This window comes from Mytilus californianus, unplaced genomic scaffold, assembly GCF_021869535.1.
Source record: "Mytilus californianus isolate M0D057914Y unplaced genomic scaffold, xbMytCali1.0.p SCAF_8, whole genome shotgun sequence".
In the NCBI taxonomy this organism is placed as follows: Eukaryota; Metazoa; Mollusca; class Bivalvia; order Mytilida; family Mytilidae; genus Mytilus; species Mytilus californianus.
In genome coordinates, this window is record NW_026262734.1 from 77,241,720 (window position 1) to 77,265,744 (window position 24,025).

General features: G+C 32.3%; 1 protein-coding gene across 1 annotated transcript; it reads right to left on the reverse strand.

The window, feature by feature from the left end:
* Positions 1-2,507: 2,507 nt before the first annotated feature.
* On the reverse strand, positions 2,508-13,438 carry LOC127712857 (probable methyltransferase-like protein 24). The gene is made up of 4 exons (XM_052219463.1): positions 13,359-13,438; positions 10,001-10,072; positions 7,029-7,209; positions 2,508-3,197 (listed from the first exon to the last, which is right to left on the reverse strand). Exons 1-4 carry the CDS (start codon positions 13,436-13,438, stop codon positions 2,898-2,900), a joined length of 633 nt encoding a protein of 210 aa, XP_052075423.1. The 3' UTR covers positions 2,508-2,897.
* Positions 13,439-24,025: the final 10,587 nt, after the last annotated feature.

Below are 24,025 nucleotides of genomic sequence, written 5' to 3' on the forward strand. Positions count from 1 at the left end.
TAATTAACGATAGGAAATGAAAAATCATCTCTTTTATCATATATTTTAGTATTAAACTGACAGCTTTTTGTCACCATAAGCTGTTTTCGCCTATCGATAAACCTGAAGATCATAAACGTTAATTTCTGAAAATTAAGTATATTAACAGAGGTATTGATTTTATCAACTTATCTAGTATATTTAATGACTTTACCATTCAAAACTTTACACCTCCCTATTTTAATATCACAGAACCACCTATTATTTCGTATACATACAAAAATCCAAGCGTCAGTGTGGAAAATAATACTCTTCTAACTTGAGACTGTGAATCGTCGAATTTTAGATATGATCCCTATGGCCATGTTATTACGGGGGACCTCAATATCGTTCAACCCCGCGAGGTTCAAAGCTTTTTGAAACAAAAGGTCCAAAATATCGTCATATTGAAATTTATAACAGTTTTCCTAAAGTTTACGTTGACCTGGAAAATTCACAGCCTGAAACTCATGACTACCAGTCAATAACGGTGCATGAGATACCTCAACATATAATATAGGAAGGTTCTCAAATGAAATTTGAGGTAATTAAATGATATTTATTAAATGAAACAATATTTGCTATGGTGTAACTCTTGGATTGTGAATTTTTAATTTTATAATCGTTGGCTCAAATTTAACGCTATAACATGATCATAATATCATTAGCACCATACACATAAGCATGTATTAATGTTATACTTGTACCTTTATGAAGAAATTAAAGATACAAATGGGAAAATTCAGAAAATACCAGTGTTGCTTTCAAAGCAAGTCAAGCAAAAGAAAGACAGACAGACATAACCATGGAAAAATCACTTAATTTTTAGTCTTTTTCGGAGTTATCAGCCATTTAACGTATGTATTAGGTTGGACATTTCAATATTTTGGCCTCAAGCATAACTCAGAAGGTATTAGTTGTCAAAATGCGCATCTGGTGCAGTAAAATTGATACCGTTAATGGTATTTACGGAAAGTTAAAGATTAAACAATATTAACCCAATTTAAACCCTAAGGTGAAATCAAGTGCTCAAACAAGGGTATGGAAATACTGCTCTACTGCCGGCACATGTCAATGTTTTTGGAATTGATAACAAAAGTAATCTTTGATGTAAGAATCTTTTCTTCAAATTTCATTGATTTAAAGTTAAACAAAAAACACCAAACACAACCACCTATCTTTTGTCAAAGATCGTATGTTGACCTCTAGATGTTTTTTGTTTTCAGTTTATCTGTGTCGTTAATTAAAAGTCGTAGATATTATCATAGTAATGAAACAAGTGAGTGAGTTTAAAATAATCACGTAACAAAGGTAGCACAACTGAACCTTTTCAGGAAGCTACAGTTTAAACGATCGTGTACTCAAGTTTTTACACATGATATGATTCCGTTCGCACAACACGTATACACGCACAACACATACCTGTGTATGCATAAATTTCTGGAAAAAAAACTTAATCTTGTAAGTTCATGAACAAAAATTTTAAACGACGCAAATATAAAACTTTTTCGATATTTAATCTAAAAGCAAAAAGGATCAAAAGAAAAAAGCTAAAAAGGGTAAAACAATTACCATTACCTTAAGAGTGTCGCCGCCTTAGTATAGCAGAATTACATAAAAACAAAATGTTTTATGTCAATAATACCAATCTCGAAGCAATAGGTACCGACCAAATAGTGCTCTCAGGGACTTATAGTCCATCACCAGTGCATCCAACCCAGTGCCAGTACAACACGTATGATTTCTGTGCCCGCAACATGTGTTTCTGTATGTAACCTTCATCACGTACGCGTGTGACCTCAGGTTTATGAAGTCAAAATATAAATCAGTTTTGGGGGTGCAATATCAAACGGATCTAAAGAGAATAGTCCAAACCGTTCAGTCAAATTTACCAGGGCAGTTTCAACTTTCACTTTAGCACATCATTTATGAACTGAAACATTGTAAAACGTTGTATGTTTGTGGTTTATATTCATGTATGCATAAAAGATTTATTATTTTTGAATCGACTTTTGAGCAAATACTTTTTGCCATGTTTAATTTACTCTCCTTTTCCGTAGGTTGGGAGCTAGACATACAGTCTTTACACTCTTGTATGATGTATATTACTCTGAATCCATGGGCAAAACTAATAGGAATTTGCAATATGGGATTTTTAAGAAGCTGATAGATATTTTAAAAGTCAATATCAACCAAGGTTGTAGGCCGAGCTCATTCATTTTCAACGAAATTTTCTGTTGTGTTTTGTTTTCCTAATATATTCATTGAAGTTCTTATCCTAAGAACATATTCAGAGAATGTGGTTTTCGTCGACAATCATTTCCTGACCATAAATACATGTACATGATTGATGGAACAGAGAGATATAGTAAGATGTCAAATCAGGATATTCAATATAATAAGCATATATTCACAATTATCAAAATTGATGTTTTGAAGTTAAAAATAAAACAAAATGACATAGAAATTATTAATCCATAATATTACTTTCATCATATACAGGTTCAATTTTTCTATTGTTATAAGTAGAAAGAAATACTATCTGGATGACCACAGATGTCAGTGGATATGGTACAGTTGTTTATATGTACAAATGCATAAAAAGATATTACGACTAAAATATAGGAAGTAATACTAATACTTTCATACTGATTTCAGTGGGGAAATATTCGAGAGGAAGATTTTGCTTGTGTGGTTATCGAAGTCATCACAAAAGAGAGTTATTTTAGCTAAAATAGATTTGAAGTTTTTGATTTCGAACTTTTCTGCGAAAAGTCTTTCCAGAAATGCGATGTCGTCAACATCAGTATCATACATTTGTATTAAAAATATATATCCCATTTTTCTCAAATTAAATATAAAACCTCAAACAATTCCCCTCAAAGTACTTGATACTTATTGAAGTCAAATTTTAAATTCACATATTCACAATCTGTCTGTATTCGTTTTTCGTTAGTTTTATAATAGTTCATTTTGCTAGCATATCGTCTGAATCCGGCCTCTTTAAAAGTCTGATAAATCTTTAGAAAGTTTGCAATTTTTGTATTTGATGTGTCCGGGAAAATATGGAACTCGATATCAAGCTGACGAATTCTTGCCGTAAGATTGTCCTTTAAGATACTTTCAAGAGCCTCCCATTCATAATATTCTATATCCATCTTCAAAATATCAAAGTATTTCTGAAATGCAAATAAAGTAAGCATAGCATTATATAATTCTGTCAAGTTTTCAATATAATCTAACCAAGAGACATAACAATACAGTTGTGTCGAGTCGTTTCTTTATAGCGTTAAATTATACAATTTTTCAATAGTATGCATGCAGTTCTTGTAACGGAAAATAGTAGTATTTCATTTACCTTACATAAAATTTCCCTTTTTTTGTATCCTTCTCAAGTGAATGAAGTCCACTTTGAAGTGCTTTTATTGTATGTCTGAATATAATATATAGTTTGGTGTTTATCTATGAAAAACTGCAGTATGCATATTAACAGTAAACCTTTTGAAACACATAAATTGTTCTATATTCTTCGAAATTGCGTCCTTAATGTGATATAAAATGACGGCGTAAAAGGAAAATGGTTCTGTCTTAATCTTACTTTAATTTCTAAAGCAGAATAATAAAGTGTTTTCCATCATACATAACTTTCATGCCCTGATTTTTATTATAAAACGTATTTAATTCAGAAAATGTAAGGAAATTGCGTATGGCGGTAACATATACTTCCGTTATCCCTAAACTGTCAGTACCGCTAGTCTGTATTCCTGTAGATTTCAGTTTTTCATGGGAAGGGTTTTGCATTTTAACTATATCAATTATTTAGACTCCGGAGCTCAATTCTTTTCCATGTTTTCATAGTGAATCAAACCAGTGTAGGATTAGTAATACAGAATTGTATTGATTGTTCGAAGCGAGTCATGCATAAAGGTTCGTTGTATTCTTTTATACAACACTATTATAAAAATTATCTGACTTTAAAACATTTGGGTAAAACTTGCCACAAATGCATAGATTCCCATTACAAACATAGTAAAACCTCAAGACTTGGCACCGTTTTTATAGAGTCGTAAAGACTAATAGCCTATTAACTAGAAGACATATTTATTTAAGTAACAGTGTTTCGGGATTTTTTTTAGCTAAGTTGTATGACATACTTAGCAAGGGTTCCTTCTCAAAAGTGTCCCTATTTAAGAGTCTTGTTTTTGCAAGATTTTTTTTTTTTTACTCCGCTATGTAAGCCTCTCTTTCCAATATTGATAGCTCTGTTAAGACTTACAACTATAAGTTAGTTATATTTAGTTACCTGTATAAGTGGAATTTCTTTTTTCTAAAGTTATCTGACAGAGTATTGCATCTTTTAATCTTGTGTTTCACATCTTTAACGTTTTTTTAGGTTTATAAGTTATCAAAACCTCTATCTATGACATTTGATATATAAGATGTTTGTTGAGATCAGTTTCGTACAGTAGTTAGTGTATGTTATGTGAAAAATTGTTTCACCGGTTATAAAACATGTGTACTTTTATCTAAGTATTTAAGTACGTCAGTTCTGTATTGGAGATATCATACGTAAACTAACTTAAGTATTAAGTCAATACTATTTGCAATCCCAGATATTGGCAAATCATACTAATGCTACTTCTGTATTGGAATCCGTCTATGATTTTTGTAAGTATAAATATCACAAATAGTGATGCATATCATTTTTGATATGATTTAGATCACAAGTTGTTTACACAATACATGTATATACATGACATTCAATACCCTATCAACAATTACGAATAACTTTTTTAAGTCACTATACTAATACCATCAAGTGTTTTTACATGTGATTCATTGCAACAGTAAGATATGAACTGAAATAAGTTAAGTTGCAAGTGTGTTTAATTATGTGGCACATGTCACAATAATTGAAATAAATGAAAAGTTATCTAAGAAATGGTTAGTTTCAACCCACAGAAACTCTGCAACTGCAAGCAAACATTTCTACAAAAAAACAATCAGATTTCGCTACCTAATTCCGAATAAACGATGACTATGTCAAAGGGTCAATTATATTCACTTTTTAATCAGATATTTGTATATATGCAGCTTTATCCTATTTAAATAAGTTAGGGTGTCAAATAAAGGCAACAGTAGTATACCGATGTTCAAAAGTCACAAATCGATTAAGAGAAAACAAATCCGGGTTACAAACTAAAACCGAGGGAAACACATCAGCTATAAGAGGAAAACAACGGAACAACAGAAACACTGAAGTGCAACAAAAACAAACGCCAATATACATAGAAACGAACTATTTGATAACAACTGCCATATTCCTGATTTGGTATAGGACATTTTAAGAAAAAAATGATGGGTTGAACCTGGTTTTACGGCTAACCAAACCTCCCGCTTATATGACACTGTTAAAAACATCGCTAAAATGACAACACTACGTGACAGAAATACAGCACAAACAAACACAAGAACACTCAGCACAGAGAAACGCACAAATAAATATTATAATAGTGGTTACAACATGTAAACCGCAGAATAACAACGAACATCTTCCATTAATGACAGAACAGGACATCACAAACAGTGACGTATTTTTGTAACGAATATATAATATTGAAATTCATACAATTATTTTCATAATACTAGTCTAAACAATTATCATGAATATGACGGTATTGAAAGGCTATTTTAAAGAAACGCTGTGACGACGTCATAATTATTTGGACTAACACAATACTTTATCCATGGAAAATGGAAAATAACTCGACTATAATGACAAATAAGACATATGTGAAATGTACCGAAAATACAGAATTCAAACCACAAACGATAAGACATAACCCAATATCTAACCGAAACCACTTCAGAAACATCATAAATAAATCCATGAATGTTGGATGTATAAATACCGAGACACGTCGTACAGCAATGCAAATTCACACTCGGCAAAACAGTCATATTCGGGAATAGGTCACGTTCGGTACTTAAAAGACACAAAAGTGTATGTGGCAATTGAGAAATATATGAATGGGTTATGATTTTGCCATGCAATATATTTATGGATTGCGATTTTCACAAGACTTCAATATCTGAAAGAGTATTTTTTTTAATCCCAGCCGCAAGTTTGTACCCAAAATTCCATTTTGAGACTCCCCACACTGTGCAATAACAACGGACACTGAGCGATAAGGACCTTTAATATGTGGCATTATTTTTCAAAGAAAAATAAACTTTTAGTTTATGGTTATATAAAAATCTAAGAAAAACAACAGTGTTAGGGAGTCTTGACATCAAAACAACAGTGTTAGGCAGCCTGAACATCAAAACAACAGTGTTAGGGAGCCTTGACATCAAAATAACTGTAGTTATTGCATTATTAAAAAGACACAGTCAAGCGTATTGTTAATTTTCATGAGCTTTGGTCAGCTGTTAGTTAGTTTACAAAAGCTTAAACCTGAGAGTCGCGGAAAACATAAATATATGGTTATTTGAAAAGAAAAGTCTTAAAGTTTTACCTTTAAATCTACTTATCAAAATTTAAATTTCAAACCGCTTTTTCAAATTATATAATAAGATAAAGTGATAGAAAAACAAATGATATGGGGTATCCACCCATGATACAAAATCAGTACATGCACAACGAAAAAACACACAAAAAGCAAGGGAAAGGCGCTTTTATTGCTGTTCTTCATCTCACAATGAGGTCTTCAACACGGAGCACGAAAACTCACTGCAAGTTTAAGACGACCCTTAGCATCGGCTTGAGCGGAATTCTTTGGATAGACTTTGTCAGATGTAACACCAACAAATCGGGCCCGGTCAAAAAATAACATACTGGAAAGTAGTACATATTTAAAACAAAATGATGTCCACATTGGAACAACAGTTTTATCAGATGATTAACAAAGAAAGCGAATTGACGACCAATGGCAAAAGCAAACAGCTATAGAACACATTTCGTTGGCAATGAACTAAAACAGGACAAGTAACACTGTAAAATTACTTACATCCTGATGACCTAAAGATTCCATTATTTGACGTAGTGTTCTTACTTTCCACACCTGTTTTGGATTTTTTTTCGTATACCGGTCATTTCTTGGAGAAAATAGATCGTTAGTACTTCCTCCAATACCAATGGGATGGAAATGGACTCCATTAGGTCGGACATGTTCCATGGTGTTTCCCATGCTTGAAAAGAAATTTAAATCTGTTAATTTTTATCAAATGCCATACAGCACATCGCAAATAGACCAAACACAAAATTAAATACAAATATAATTTTATTTCTTTTAAAAATTTAAAGATCATCTTTGATTTTAAACCTGAACAAGTGATTTGAAGAATGTGGATAAGCTGAGAAAATAATTCCTATATTCAAAATATTTCCAAATGCATGCAAATCGAGAGGGTCACCTGTATATATATACTAGTATGTGCATCTTCCTCAATGACCATCCTCGAGCATTGTACAAATGTAGACTAGAATTGATTCGTATTTAAATCTCTATTTTGTTGACCTAGTAATTCTGATCATTTTTCCGAAACAGCTTTTCTTTATCTACCTTAGTTTTTTTCCCAAAGCACAAATAGTTGGTAAAAATCGTCATTATAGGGAAATAAAGCCCGGAAGAAATGGACTCAGACTTATGACTTATTTGTAGATATTGTCTTGCTGATATTTTTTGCTGTTTACAGTTTCTCTTTATCTTCTATAGCTTTTGTCCAAAACGTCAAAAAGGGTAATCATCGTCATATAAGGGCAATAACTTTTATAAGGAGTCAACTGACAATTTCGGCTATGTTGACCTACAAATGTATTTGTAGATCTTATCTTGCGATCATTTTTACTGTTTTCAGTTTTTTCTATATCTAGTATAGTTTTCGTCCAAAATGCAAAATGGGTTAAAATCATTAATAAAGGGCAACCACTCCTATAAGTAGTCGTCTCACAATTTTGGCCATGTTGACATATTTGTAGATCTTGTTCTGTTGATCTTTTTTGCTATTAAAGTTTTTCTCTGTCTATGATAGTTTTCAAGATAATAAGCGAAAATGAGACAAAAAGATTTAAAATTTTCATTAAGGAGCAATAACTCCTTTCACGAGTTGTTTGACAATTTTTTTCTCATTCGTCTAAATATCTTGTTTACCCAACTGATGTCTGATTTGTTGATTCGAAAAATCATTAGCTCTAGATGACATTACCCGAGGGATATGACTTTTCATGGACCTTGGGTATACATATTTTCATATCTCCCTAAGACATAACATAATTATGTGCATCTAATGAAGTGTCGTGTCCAGACCTTTTAAACGTGAGGCAACACTTCTCATTTGTTCAATTGAAAATAAGTATTATCTAAAAAAAAATTAAATGTACACAAAAAATCAAATCAAGAAAAAAGTATGCAAATTATCTAGTATTCCATTTTCGTTAAAACAAAATATTCAAATTGCATTTCTCTTGATTTTGTTTATAAACGAAGACTTTTTCACCCTAAAAAAATATAATTGTTTCATGTGTTTGGGGTGGTGCCATCTTGGCAAATAAAACTCTCAAATGCAAGAGAAATAATTTATAGTATAGATTTATAGGCATAGTTTACACTTTATAATGTTATCTATATCTTTAGCTTAAACACTTAATAATATTGGATATTTTATACTTTGAAGATGGTAGATGCCAATTTTCATCTCATGATTTATTTTTTCTTCATACGAAATGTTACAACAGCAACAAAAAGTAAACAGCAGATAATATCAAAATGTTTGTCGAAACATATTACTTGAAGGTGGCGGATAAATATTTTCAGCAAACAGTATTTTGAAGGGTGTATGTTACCTACAACATGTACAAGTCTACTTGTTTTTATTTGCATATTACAGAATTCATTACAACCTACCAAAGGACAAAACAAATCACTTTCACTTTCATATATGGTTATTGATAATGACCTTTAATTTACTATTCATCATTTCACTAAGCACATTTAACACTTTCGTATATGTCAGATTCGCCTAATTGATTTCGTGGTAACGGGCTCGCCTCCAGTGCTAGATGCCGTGGGTTCGATGCTCAAATGGGTCAAACCGCATCTATAGATATTTCCTGGCTCTCCGTTAAGCATGTGACGTGTAGAAGTAAGAACAAAGGCTGGTCGGCTAGGAGTCAGAATTATGTGTCTGAGTAGAGTGACATGTTTTTCTGATGACTGTTACCTTATGAGCTACATGTGTAGCACGTTAAATAGTCTGCTCATCGTGTCTAATTGAAGCAGAGCCTGTATTCTTATTATATTAATGTGTTTTTGTACTGACATGCATTTCATATTTGCCAATAGACGTTAAACATCAATCAATCCATCAATCAGCTTTTACAAGTAGGGCAAATATAAATCAAAGACGATTTGTTTCAAATATTACCCTAGAATTTGTTCTTTAAATTGACCTTAATAGAAAACTAACAGTCATTCCAGTTTTATTTCAGTTTTTCCTATTGTTACCTTCTCAGTCTTGCGTAGTAACATAACCGCTACTCTGGCATTTTTGGCATTTATGTGTAAACTATTACAAATTTTCGAAATTAATTTGATACTTCAAATCCCCCATGATACGATACACAAAAGTATGAGCTTATTATGAGAATTACAAAATGGAGGTGTACTCTAAACTAATAAACAGCTACTTCTGAGCGCATAATACAGTACTAATATCACTATTATCATATTGCATGCGTACCTTAATTCATATATAATAAACCGCCCAAAACATTTAATCATTGACAAGTTAAGTGTTATTTGGCGAAGTATTTTTACAAAAAATTATAATAAAATATGTTTAAAGTTACATAAGGACGGACGACAAGTTATGGTACCAGCTCACACTTAAATTTGAGTAGGTGAACTATAAAAACAGACATACATATTAATGTTACTTTAAAGTTAAACATCATTGGCAATGTGCACATCGTGTTACCTACCTTGGATCAAATGAGTGAACTTCACAACCAAGCTCAGCCATTGCATCATCAAATAGGAAATTATAATTTATGCTGAAAAGTCATATATAATAATTACAGTGCGGGAAAATGTAGTTGAAATGAACGTTCTGTAAAAACATACCCATTAACATGAAAAGGCTGATTTAAGGATCTGATCACAATACTTAAATTGCCCATATGGGTCAAAAGCTTAGACAAACATGAGCCAACTAATGGAAACATAATTAGAAACCAATTGTTCAGAGAACAATTGAAAGTCTTTCCAACCCAAATGCACATATTATGATAGGACAATATTAACTACCGGTTTAAAATGTCATTTTCGGTGTCAGATAATAGCACACTTTAGGCTGATTCTAAAAATATATGGTTTCTATATACGTTTGCTTGAAATAAGGATGATAAGTTGCTACTTCAGGTTTCATATGATAGGTTATTTCACACCGGTTCCAAAAATATGGTTCTAGGTACTCTAATGCGATAAGTGCAACAAATGCCTACTTCTTGTTAACACAATGTCACTTCCGACTGCCGATTTTAAGGTCATATGTCTTCCAACCTAATGCAAAAGAACCGATGGCTTTATCATGTTTAAATATGAAATTATTGCAAAGGTCGAGATCTAGAACGTTAAATTTATCTTTGACCTGAACATTGATTGCAATGTCACAAAGCAAGGACCTCATATCAAAAGAGCATAGGTCTCTACTATCTATTTTTAATAAGCTATATTACCACACATCTTATTTCGAACATTTCAGGGGAGACAACTGCTATGAAATGTCACCGTACCCATTTCGGACAATATTCCCTGTTTCGACATGTCGCTGACAACTAACAAAAGTGAAATATTTTTGTCGATATATATTTCAGCGTCTTAGGAGTAGCATGCACAAGCAAAAGCAAAATCTTAAAACACGATCTTAACATTTGATCTAATTTTCTTGTTGCTGGACCAAGGACCTCAAATCAAAAGAGTCTAGGTCTATATCACTTATGGTTTATGAGTTACTTTCTTTTTCACGTATGCCGAATACATAAAGGGAAATAACTCTCATATGGAATATCCAGATCTCTTCGATCAAAATTATTCTCGACATCCTGAGGATATAAAGAGAAATTGGGGAAAATAATTTTGTCGTAATCTTTTAAGGTTGTGAAGAAGTAGTGCGCACAAGAATGACAGTATTCGGAGAGATTAACTCTTACAATAGAAAGTGTTCGATTAAGTGGTGTCAGTTTCAAAAGCGTATAAACTATTCGATATTATATACCAAATATCTAAGCGACATCTCGTGAAACAACCAAACAGCACTAAAGACAAAATTGACGGAAGAGAAATAGAAAATCGGAACATAATCAGGACACGGAAAAGTGGGAAGACCTAATTTAAGTATTTCAAGGAATCCCGGCCTTACAACTCTTAAATCTCGATGAATTTCCTTGTATCTTCCAGTTGCTATCGCTAAAAGGTGATCAAAGATTTGTCCCTCTTCCAATAAACTTCTTTGATTCTAGTTTTACTTTAAGTGTAAAAAAAATTCACATTTTATAGTGAAGAAAAGATAAAACAACTGTTCTTAAGCAATTTATGTCATGTTCTTGTCAATATTTCAAGGTATTGTTCAAATGAATACACACTTCCTAACGCAGAAATTTCATACTTGAACAGAACCAACACTTTTTTATGAATTGATTCAATTTTATCTTCTTCCTACTGAGTTAGATAAAAGAAGGAGAGGGCTGAATACTTCATTAGTTATATTGCATGCTACATGCCTTCATACGTCAGAGTATGTATATCGTATGTGTTTTTGTCCTTTCGGATGTTGAAGGCAGATCTTTGTCGATATTTTGTATTTTTCTGATATTTTCGGATTGTCAAGATCCGGAGCAATTGAGAACTTATCAAAGATCTATTTTTGACATTGATTTGTTTTGTGTAGTTGACTTTCATTGCTTTATCATTACCGCATACGTGACACCTTATTTATGTATATATTGTAAATCAACGGCTCACCCAAACGAATATACCAAGCATGGTTTCTTCACTACAAATGGGAAAGTATTACAGTCCAACCAATTTCCTCTCCATGTCTGGTTCTTGCAACTGTTGTATTCGAATCCTTTTACTTTCAAATCTCTAAAATGTATATTCAAAAAAGGTATCAGTTGTCAAACCAAAAAAAAAAAAAAAACAGTGAGTCGCCACTTACATGGTTTGTGTATTGTTTTTGTAACATTACGATTTTTTTCTGTATCAATCCAAGGAGAAACTGTGTGCATATCAACAGGCATCGGCATTGTACCTGACGATTTAGCCGTATAACTGCTGATTGGATCATGTCAATAAATAATGTTCGTTTATCTTGTTTTTGATAAAGTGTGTTGTAATATGAATTTATGCAATTATTGTTTGTTAATAAAAGGACAAGTTGTAGCATATGTTTTTTTTAAATGCTTTTTCCAATTGATCTTTTATAATATAGAGTACTTTAAATTCGTAGTAACGAGTGAGAATTGTTCTATTATACCTAAAAAGGCGCCTTCGGAGCGTTGAACGTTATATTGAAATAAGATAACGAGAATTGAATTCAAGCGATATCCAATTCTTACATGTTGCTGATATTATTCTTGTATGGTTCAATTTCTCTTTGTGTGGCTTATTTTGTTGTTCATCGTCATAATCTGAAACGCGGACTAAAACGAGACTTCGCTCTGGGGAATTTGACGTTTTACTAACTATGACTTCCTTCGCGTCGTTGGATAACGTTGCCCATTGGACACTAGATCGTTTCCGTATACCTCCTTGATGATTGATTGAGTAAATTATAATCCAGACAAAATCGCAGATAGCGAAAGTAAACACACTATTACCATGGAGAAAAAGTAGTCTGTCGTGAATTTAGCTTGTTTTCATTTACACAACGACCATCCTCATGCGGGCAAGATATACCCGACAAAACCTATGAAAGATTAATGCAATTCATGCTGGCGTTTGTAGTCTTCCAATGTAACTCAAAATTTAAGCGTGTCATCAGAAGTATTTACCGTTAAGGAATATTTGCCCTTTTTTTATTTGTCTCTTTCTATTAAGATCAGTACGGACTGCTTTTGTCAAATCCACAAATAAAACTTTTTTAAGGCTTACAGACATTGTATGTTACAGTAGTTTTTCTAGGATAACAATTAACCGTTAAAATGAAGATAGACAGTATTCACTTCCCTCATAATGACATTGATAATATCTAACTTAATTTTCAAAGATGTAAAACAATTTAGTTGTAAATGAAACTTGGGGCTTTTTTTAAACAGGGATCGGACAGATCTTACTTACGTAGCTATTTCCATTAAAGCCATTTTCCAATCATTAGAAGGATCCAATTTAGAGATGTTAACAGGAGACACTCTCTTCATTTCTAAATCGAAGTTGAACTGTTGATTCTGATGTTTTCGATGAGAGTATTTTTCAATGTCCTTTATCGTTCCTAAAAACTCTTGAAAAGAAAAGAAATTATGGGATATAAAATGTATCGGTCAGTTATCAATGACAGTAGCTTATCAGATAACATATATGAGAGCTCGGCCAATAAATGAAAAAAATCAAAAACAAATAAACAAAACAAATCGAAACGAAACGAAACGAAAACAAAAGTCAACACAAACAACTATTACTGTACCGTTATGGTAGTGTTCAAAGATTTTTTCCCCTGTCCATTTTTATTGTATGTTCTTTTATGTGCCTTTTGAAAATGAAATTGAAAATGGAAACGGGGAATGCGTCAAAGAGACAACAACCTTCCAAAGAGCAGAAAACAGCCCAAGGCCACAACTCGTTGAGATTAAAAAGCGGAGAGTTGAGATCTCAACAACAGTAGTTTAACTGTCCCATGTGTGATTAAAAAATATTACAGATTTGGCCAAAAACTGTCGACACAGAGATATGTCTTGTCTTTGTTAAATTTTAGTAGTATAATGCAAATTTTGAAATAACATAGCAACACGGTATACTTACTATCTGTGCACTTGGAAACATGAAAGGATAGACATAACGAATACAGTACAAGAAAGGAAATCTAAGTAGAATTTATGACAAAAGCCAAAATAAGACTTACTTACGTACTCTGAAGGCGAGGCTGTATAATTTTAAAATAATCATAAGAAAAAACATGAAAAACCTTTCGAAGCATAACTCTGATACTTCAATCTATGAATTGACCTAATCACAAACTTTAAAATATAAATTATGCAAAATTTTTTAACAATGGACAAATAACAGGTTAAATAGTTTTTTTTTATATAGTTCTTAAACCTTATCTCTATTCTCGTTTTTTGTAGATAGAACACACATCACCTTTAAACCATTTTCTTCCCAAACCATTAGTTTCTTAGCTTGTAACATTGTTAAACAAAGTTATTTTTTAAAACTATACATGTATATGTATGATAAAAGAGTTGTCGATGCTGGAAATGTTTCTTACACAAAAATCATGCTATTGAGCAACACATGGCAGTTTATGTACCGCACGACCACACGATCTATAAATAGGCATGATTTCCTCGTAGTGACATGAACTATTTGTGTTTTCTTAACTGTAAAAGCAATGAAACAAAATAGACGTGTTTCATTTTTACCGTAGATCAAAAATTCATTCTAAGGAACATAATTTATGTTTTTTTGTTTTATTTTGTTTTGCTTTTTTTTTTTTTGTTTTGTTTTGTTTGTTTTTTTTTTTTTTGCATAGACAAACACTTAAATACTATTGGTCTGTTCTGTTAACCATGAGAGTATACGTAGAAGATAGAACATATTTCATGACGGATTATTTTGCTATTTTACAGAATCGATTTTGGAATTCTTTCATTATTTATACAATTTGCTTAGGTTCGTTGTCGCGATAATTTGACGTTTTGTTTCAAGAAATAAAACGTTACAGTATGCGTAATAACTATAATTATATCATATATTTTTAACATGCTAGTTATTTTCACATACATGTACAACACATGTTTTCAATTGATTCAACACATAATCAAATATTTTGCTTTACTATTATAAAATATAAGTTAACAATTAACATGATAAACCTAAAATTTACAAAAAATATGTACAACTCTAAAAAATTAAGCAAATAGTTACAAATGCAATACACGTTTTCAAATGATACACTTCTCGCCGTCCACACTTAACTATCTGTCTGTTTTCATCACATTTAAGCAGACCTATATTAACTCTTTTATTAACTATTTAATGAATAACGTTTTTTAATAGACTATTGTCTTTTTGACTTCAACATATTTTAAGAAAAAAAAATCTTAAAAATCCATTTTTCAAATCAATATGTATTCTTGATGTAGGTTTATCAATGATATATACAAACTTTTGACTATAAATAAAAAAAAAATGGATCTTCAATTTAAGAAGTTACCGATTAGGTCTGCATACATCTTATGGGTAGTTTTTCACTTGATATAGTTTTTTTCACATTTTAAATTAGTTTTGTAAAATTTACGAAGAAAAAAAAAAAACGATGCAGATATTTCTGATGGATGTTGGCAGTCGCTTATCTTAGTTTGTATAGTTTATCTCTATAGTTCCAAAAGGTAAGGCAGTTAACAGTTTTTTGTTCAGGATTTTCGAAATTTGTGTACTGAACATTTTTTACAGTTCAAGTTTTGTTCTATTTACTTTAACAAGGGGAGGGGGTAATCTGTAGTGTCTCCATAAGTATAATCCCCTAGGGACTCTCCCTATTGAATAAATTGAATTGAAAAAAAGTTCAAGGTCAAAGGTCATAATTGACCATTGACCTTTGACCTTTCAGTAGGCTATATGTTCCCATTGTCGTTACTGAAGACCCCATGTGTCTATCACTAACTGTTCTCAAGTTGTAATCATTTGAAAATTAAATTTTAAAAAATCCCATAGGTTTGTATAGTAAGCTCATCCTTTCTTTTGGCCCCTCTAAGTACCCCTTTATAAACCCTATTGCACAAACAAAACCCTGATTGCACCACTAGACCAATTTAGTCTAATATATAGTGGAACTCTAAGTTAATCTGATTAGCGGTTTTGGAGAACGAGTGCGGACAAGTTCAAATTTAAAAGTGGCAGAAGAGGAAAAATGAAGAAGAAAATAACTAGAATTGCCATTGCAAGTAATAGGGCATGGTACCCGGTCATCCATTGCCACGGTTGCACAGCAATTTTGAAAATTCCAAAGTCGAATGCCAAATCTTCACATGCCAGTCTACATTTCTGTAAAAGTTTCATTAAGTTTGAAGCATTTTAAATATTTTCACATCATTTTTTTCAGTTTCCATGACAACGCGGTAATATTTTGAAATTTTTAAGTCAAATGCCATATCTCCATATGCCTGTTAACATTTCTGTAAATTTTCATTTAGTTTGAGAATTTTGAAATTTTGCTTTTTCCATGGCAACGGTTGCCATTTTGTAAATTTTAAAAACTTTTTTCTCAACTATACATTTAAGATAACACATGTATAAAATTTTGTTATATTTATCTTTTCAACTTAAAAAATATGCGACTTATGTGTTTCCCCATAGGGTTCTATGTTAAGACAATTCGAAAATTACCGCTGCTGTGTAGTTCCGAAAATCCTCAAAATCACTTTAAACCTGTATATAGTGGACACCTACGTAAATAAGTTTCATAATTTTTAGTTCAGGCATACTCAAATTAGTCATCAAAACGAAACAAAAATTTTCACATTATTTGCGGTTTCCATGGTAACGGTGGCCATTAAAAAATTCCAAGGTCTAACTGCACATCGACAAATGATAGTCCCCGTTATGGTAAACAATCATAAAGATTGGTTTCATAAGCTCTGAGAAATAAAGCGGACAAAAAAATGATATTAGGAATAACAATAATAGAACAAAGAAACGGGGGAAAAGCAATATGTCACCCAGCATTGTCGATCGGGTGACATAATATTAATAAGAACTGAGCAAAACCAATAAGTCTACAAACTTTGTTTTGGAGACTTAATAACAAAACAAACTATTTTTTTTCAATTGCATGAAAATGAACAAGACTTTCTTTAATCAATCTTGTTTCTATTTTATCTATTTTTTTGTTTTTTCCCCCACTCCCCTCCTGAAACGTTACTTATTTTCAAGATATTTTAACATTTAGTTAAAGCCATGCCTCCCACAGAAGATAAATGGTCGACGCCTGCATGCGAATAATTCAGGTCTATATCGCTTAAATCCGTTCAGAATTATGAGTTATTTCAGACACGACATTAAAAATTCTATTCGTCGAACGCCAAGTGATAGCAAGATATCAATCTTAACAATTGGACAAGTCGTCCTCAACACACGGGGATCTCTTCCTATATGAAGGTATGTACAGACGTACCACTGTAATGTGCCCTTTATTTAAATATGTCAAATATATCAATGCCTTGCAATTTTGACAACGTAAATGTCAATGGGTCAGTAATCATCATCCTTCGGTTAGACATCTGTATATGTATGTATGCTGATTTATCCTTTAAAATTAAATTAAGATATCAACATTTGTTTGTGAAATATATGAATGGGTAATGATTTCGCCATGAAATATATCTGTGTATTGGATTTACACAAGACTTCAATATACGAATGGAAGGAGGGGGAGGGAGGATAGGGGTGTTTTTGAAATCCCAGCTGCACGTCTTTACCATAAATCCAATGTTGACCTCCCACCGTACCTTAACAGAAATAATCAATACTATTCTCATATCTTTACCTTTTGATATCATGTAATCTCCTTTATGCTTTTCTCTGTACAATATCGTAACCAAGGCTCCAATGGCAAAGAAACCTATCACTCATGTACGAGTATTCTTTCTCATTGCCTCTACTCTTTTCCGTCTGTTTAAACAGTGCAATCAAATCAAATACAAAACTATAAAAATATAAAAATATGCCTTAACTGGCCCTATAACATGATAATGCAATTATTGTATTTAAAATCATAAATGAATCGATTGTATCATTGAATAACATTATATCAATAAATTAAATAAAAACATCAAGATGCGTTCAATATAATAAAATCCAATCAATTGGCGCATATTCACAAAAGTGCGTTTATAACAACTCTGTAACATCCAAAAATTGTTAGTTTAAAAAAATATAATGGCTATTTCAAATACTCCTTCCTTACATTTCTTTAATTTATAAAATTGTTACTCCGTTTTAAAATAAATTGATTTGCAAACTAAATCTTTACTTCGATATGAATATCAGGTAAATGAACATTTATAAATACTCCTGTACTACGTTTTTCAAATTGACGAAATTTTTACTTACACCTGGGACTATTATACTTAATCAATATATATTGTCCCAGCTTACATGTACTTGTTTTTCAGATATATTTTGTTGAAACATTTGACTGCTTCAGAATCTAAAGGATTATGGGTAATATAACTGTGTGTACACCAAGATAAGAATACGTACGTTACTCCATTGATTAAATACATTTGTATCAAAGATGACCGTGATGGAATTGTTAGTAATGCTATTTACAGATATTAAGCTCTTAGAACTATCAAGTTTTACTCATGTCGTTAGCAGGAGGAAAGTCTAAAGATATATGTCAATAATTTTTCTTATTTTGTAATCTAGTTTTAAGATGGTGTAGATTGGGGTTTACTGCATAGAGAATAATGGGCAAAAAATATAAATAATGGAGAATAATGAGGTGCTAAATTATCATGAATATAGAATAAGGGGCAAAAAGTATAAAGAATAGAGAAAAATGACATAAAAAATTAAAGAATATAGAAATGAATGCCCCCCTCCCCCACCCCATTCCAGACCCTCTTTAAACGATGATGATGTATTGGTGTTTAACGTCTAGTGGTAAATGTTTCGTGCATAACAGGACAAGGACATTTTATTGTGATATGATGCCTTGTAAACTATACTGATACGCTGAGTCGGATTTGTAAAGTGCTTGTTCACAGGGTTAAAGCCCGCAGGAAGACATGTCATCCTACCCAAAAAATTATTCTGACGACGATCCGATCAGTCTTAAAGTGTCCTCTTACCCATTAATGCCACCTGCTAAGCGAAATAAAAGCAGTTTTCAAAAACGAACTTTTAAAAATATTGTCCTGACTAAAATGACCATCGTTAGGCATTATATACACTCAAATGATTGATAAATGTAATACACTTCGTCTATCATTAATATGCGGGAAATTGTATGCTCCTCAGATACAAATTTGCCGGGAAATCGTTTGCTCTTTAGTTACAAATTTTCGGGTAATCGTAATATGATCCTCATATACAATTTGCGGGAAATCGTATGCTCCTTATGTTTTTAGGAAAACATTCTGAAAAGAACAGATCGTGTGATGACGTAAATGGACACTTCTACCATTTATACTCACTTCGGAGGCATATTAAAATATTATTAAACCAGAATAAAAAGACGTTATTATGTCATATTTCCATCCCGAGTTCTAAATTCTGATTTTATTGCCCATACTTGTAGAATACGAAAAAGAGTGGATTCTTTATAGAGTGAGAGACCCATATTCGCCACATAATTCGTTCATTTTCACTTACATTCGGATATTTGGAACTTTTTATGAAGGTTTCCGAAATTTAACTATATGAAAAAATGTTTGATAAAGAAATTATCTTCAAAACATTGGTTAATTGTTCTAAAAACGAACGCAAACTCAAGAGGAAATCAAGTTGTTCGTGTACCATGGGGGACACATTTTCGCCGCAATGTATGATATGACCATCCTCATTATCCTGGTATATTATAAAAACGAATATTTGCAATTACATGAATTAGCTTGAGAGATCATTCCTATACAATTTTTCTCCCAAATATTTACTTTAAGACTGCGCATGATTGCCATATAAATCTTACATAATTGCCAAAATCATTTAAAAACACCTGCGTATTTCTCAATATGTGCGAATAATTTTGGAAATGGCGTCAAGAGGAATATCAACAGTTGTAACATTACAAACAGCCTTTACCATCTATTTAGGCAAGTATTCGGTAAAGGCACACACATTTTACAGAAAAAATAGCAAAACGGCGAAAATGTGTCCAAGGCAAATATGCGCCACCCACTCTTTATATCAAAGCATTCCTTGAACAGAAGATTTGAAAAGCAAAGTTACTCCTACTGTTTACGTTAGTTGCTATTTTTTCTGTAAAATGTGTGTGCCTTTACCGAATACTTGCCTAAATAGAGCGATCGTCACTTCTGACGTAACGCACTATGTTGGTGACGTTTTCTGATTTCATGTACCTGTGACCTAAAATCTGCTTTAAATAATAAAAATACCGGAGAGTTCAACTCTCATTTTGTGTAAAAATCTTCAAAATACTTATGAAAAATTAATTAAGTTTAAGGTGACTTATTGGTTTTAATTCAGTATTTTCTGGTGGGTTAAACCCACCCCTACTGAAAATGGTCATTTTCAGTCTATTTTTCGATTTTAATACGACCTTGAGAGGTGAACAATGACTAAACTGTGTTTCTTTGTCATTCAAGTATTACCTTACAGTTACAGCAGTCTATCCATACTAACTGGAAGTAAATGTGACTTGAGAATCTTGCTGGGGAATTATTATTGGCTAGCCAAGTATGCCTAAATGTCCGTTTTTACCGATTTCTGACAAAACGGTGACCTAGATTTTACAGACCAGATTTCTTTTGGCCATATTATACCTCCTTGTGTTCCTGTACCATCTATGCATGTATTTATGATACTAGTTGATACCTACAGCCCATACCAGTAACGTAGTGGCCATAAAAAGACTCTGATTTTGGCTACTTTTCACGTTTTTCCGATTTTGAACTCTAAAAAGGCCATTAAAGTTGCCATATTTTCATAATCACACATCTGAGAAGAGTTTATGGACCATGAATTGCATGGTTGAAGTCCCTGCTGTAAAGACAGTTGAGCTGGGGCAGTTCTAAAAAAGTATGGAGGGTCATACAGGCCATCAAAGAATGGTGGTCGCCATCACGACTACAGGCGGGATTTGGGGCGAAGGGGTTAAGGTAAAAAAATATCCCACTTTGAGCATCTTATCGGTAATCTTAAGCATGACTTGAATAATTAACTAGTCATTCTTGTATGGATTTATTTCCCCCTTATTTACACTTATCACAGGTTCAGATTGAATCCAATCTTAATATCTTATAACGAAGAATATTTACTCCAAAATATTTATAACTTTGCTTGATTTTTTTACAAAAGTGCAAAAATCCCCAATTTTCAGCCTCAATTTTCCTGAAAACAAGCACGGTGACCTATGTTTTATTTGGAGATTTGTTTTATAACTCGCCCATGCCTACAACATATTTTAAAATTATAAAAATGACAATGCAACGTGAAACTCTATCGGATGCCTAAAATCACTAATTAAAACATAGATCACCGTGCTAGCTTTCGAGAAATTTGAGGCTGAAAATTGCACTTTAGTAAAAAATGTAAGTAAAGTTATAAAAATTTTGGAGTAGGTATTCTCCGTCATAAATTATTAAGATTGGATTCATTTTTAAACCGTGAAAAGAAAAAATAAGGGAAAAATAACTACACTTAAGAATAATGAGTTTATTATTCAGGCCAAGCTTGAATCACGAATTAGATGCTCAAAGTACAATTTTTTCTGAACTTTGAAATCCAGAGATCGTGCAGGTCTTACTATGTAATTTTTCTCATTTTTCTACATTAACTGCCTATTGTCATGCTTTCTCAAAATAGCAAATAAAACAAATATGTCACCGTGTTGGATTCGGAGATAAATCGGAATAAATCACCAAAACTGCATCCCCTTTGTAACCTCAACGTTAGCGCGAAAATGCGACGTCGCTGGCTGACCGTTGAATTTCGACGTCTCCCGCCAATATTCCTTTTTAGGTGTATATACATTGCTTATTTCGAGCTGACTTAAAATGATAATACTGTTTTCGGAAATAAAATTTAAAAAAAAATCATAAATATCTCTCTATTTTTATTTAGTTGTTAAGGAGAAATGTTAGTGATGACGAAAATTCGACGATACAAACCTTGGACTTTGGAAAATTTCTCTATACACTTGCAATTTCTGGCACCTCTTGTCGTTTCGTGATTATTATAAACTACAAACTGTTCTGTTCTAGAATTAGTATTGATATTTAAGAGAATTAGAAGAACACGAGAAGTAAATGTGTTAATACATTTATCAGTAGTTACAAACGATCATTCAAACACGATTTATAAATTATTGTCATACAAGCTGATACCGTTTTATTATTATTTCTTCTTCACAATCATAAAAGCATTATACTTATATTTATATTAAGGGGAAAATTCAAATCCAATTATATTTTTCCTGAACTATACATTTTCATTCCTTTTAGAAGGCGTTAAGAATATTTCACAGCATTATAATAGTCTTGTACTAGTATTTTTATATTTTATACCTACATATATAGTATAGAGATACACGTTTTTCCTTTATTCCTGTATTTATTCTATCATTCGATCTTTTCTGTACATTTATTTAGTTTACTGTTTGAGATAAACAAAGAATGTGTCTCAGTTTGAGATAGACCTAAGGAATCTAGTTGCAACCCGTCATTGGTTCATGTTCCTGGTAAAGATATTGCGGACTGTTGAATATCTTTACGGCTAAATTTAGAAACTTGAGGCAATTAGGGCTAGACATGCCGGTACAGTGTACACTGTCGTGTATTGTTTAAGATTATTTATTATACTTCACGTTAAAATGCCATATTTTGATTGGCTAATACGAGGGTGTTAATTTACTCTATTACCCTTCATGGAGACGCTTGATCAAGTGTGCGCTTTATTAAATACGACTCTATCCTATGGCAAATACTCTATTACCCTTCACGGAGACGCTTGATCAAGTGTGCGCTTTATTAAATACGGATTGTTGTTATGTACAAGACGTCATAGTTTATTACTTTGAATTTGAAATTTAATCGACAGTAATAACAGAACATTCAGTATAATAAATTAAATAACAGTTGACAATATTTTTCGGGGTAACAATCTGCTCTATCACCCTCTCAGCTATGTGTTATTTATATAATGTTAACCTCGAGATGTTTTTTAATTGTTTTTGGTTGGTGAGCTGCTGTTTCATTGACATACCCCTAAAACTTCCTTTTATTCATATTTTAATCATTTTCAACTTTTATTCGGTTGAATGATATCAGTTGAAGAAAACTTTGCAATGATTGGTCGTTTTTCAAAATTTAGAATCTAGCAAAAATGATTGAATTAATATATCTGAAAGACGGGACATGATACCTATACTCCCTTCATAACTTTGGTTTTGGTTTTTTCTTGTGTGTACTGTCAGAGTAACGGGTTGTCAGAAAATCGGATGAAAATCAAAATTCGATCAGGGATGAATGATAATAAAAAATTATAGTTGGCATGCATTATTTTAACACCAAAGGGGTCAGTCGTCTAGAGATTGCTCACTGTACGGTATTTTATTGACTTCATTTTTGAAAACCTTACAGAAGTGTCACAAGATGTAGGTTGGTTCCCCCCGTAAAATATTCAGTATGCCTTCGGAATATACAAATATTAACAAACTTGTCAAATAACGGCCGGTAACCAGTCTACACAAGATGAGACACAGAAGAAACAATAATATGTGTTTAATTTCTTATGATTTATTTTTCATTAGACGTTTGTCCCGTGTATATATACCTAAAATGTGAAAATCAAACGCACTAATCTTAAGGGCGTAGAAGTTGACGTGTGTAAGAACATAAATCGGAGCATCATTTATACTGAATATCGTTCAAGCGGTTTTTTTTTTATTACGGAAAATTAAGCGCATGACGTCCCGCCGAAAGTGATGTTTTTTTTGGAAATCGAAAGTTTAACGCCGTGTCAAGAGTTAACTCCCTTGAAACTGTATCGGATGCCCTCTAGGAAGCGATTGAGTAATGGATGTTTCGTATTTATCTTTTTCACGT

What these genes read in the sequence shown, in the direction of transcription:
- LOC127712857 (XM_052219463.1), bottom strand. Translation starts at nt 13,438, where the DNA reads ATGAAGAGAGTGTCTCCTGTTAACATCTCTAAATTGGATCCTTCTAAT. An exon ending in GCTTTAATGGAAATAGCTAC is followed by an intron (nt 10,073 to 13,358) that starts GTAAGTAAGATC and finishes ATGACTTTTCAG; the next exon opens with CATAAATTATAATTTCCTAT. An exon ending in AATCTTTAGGTCATCAGGAT is followed by an intron (nt 3,198 to 7,028) that starts GTAAGTAATTTT and finishes TTTGCATTTCAG; the next exon opens with AAATACTTTGATATTTTGAA.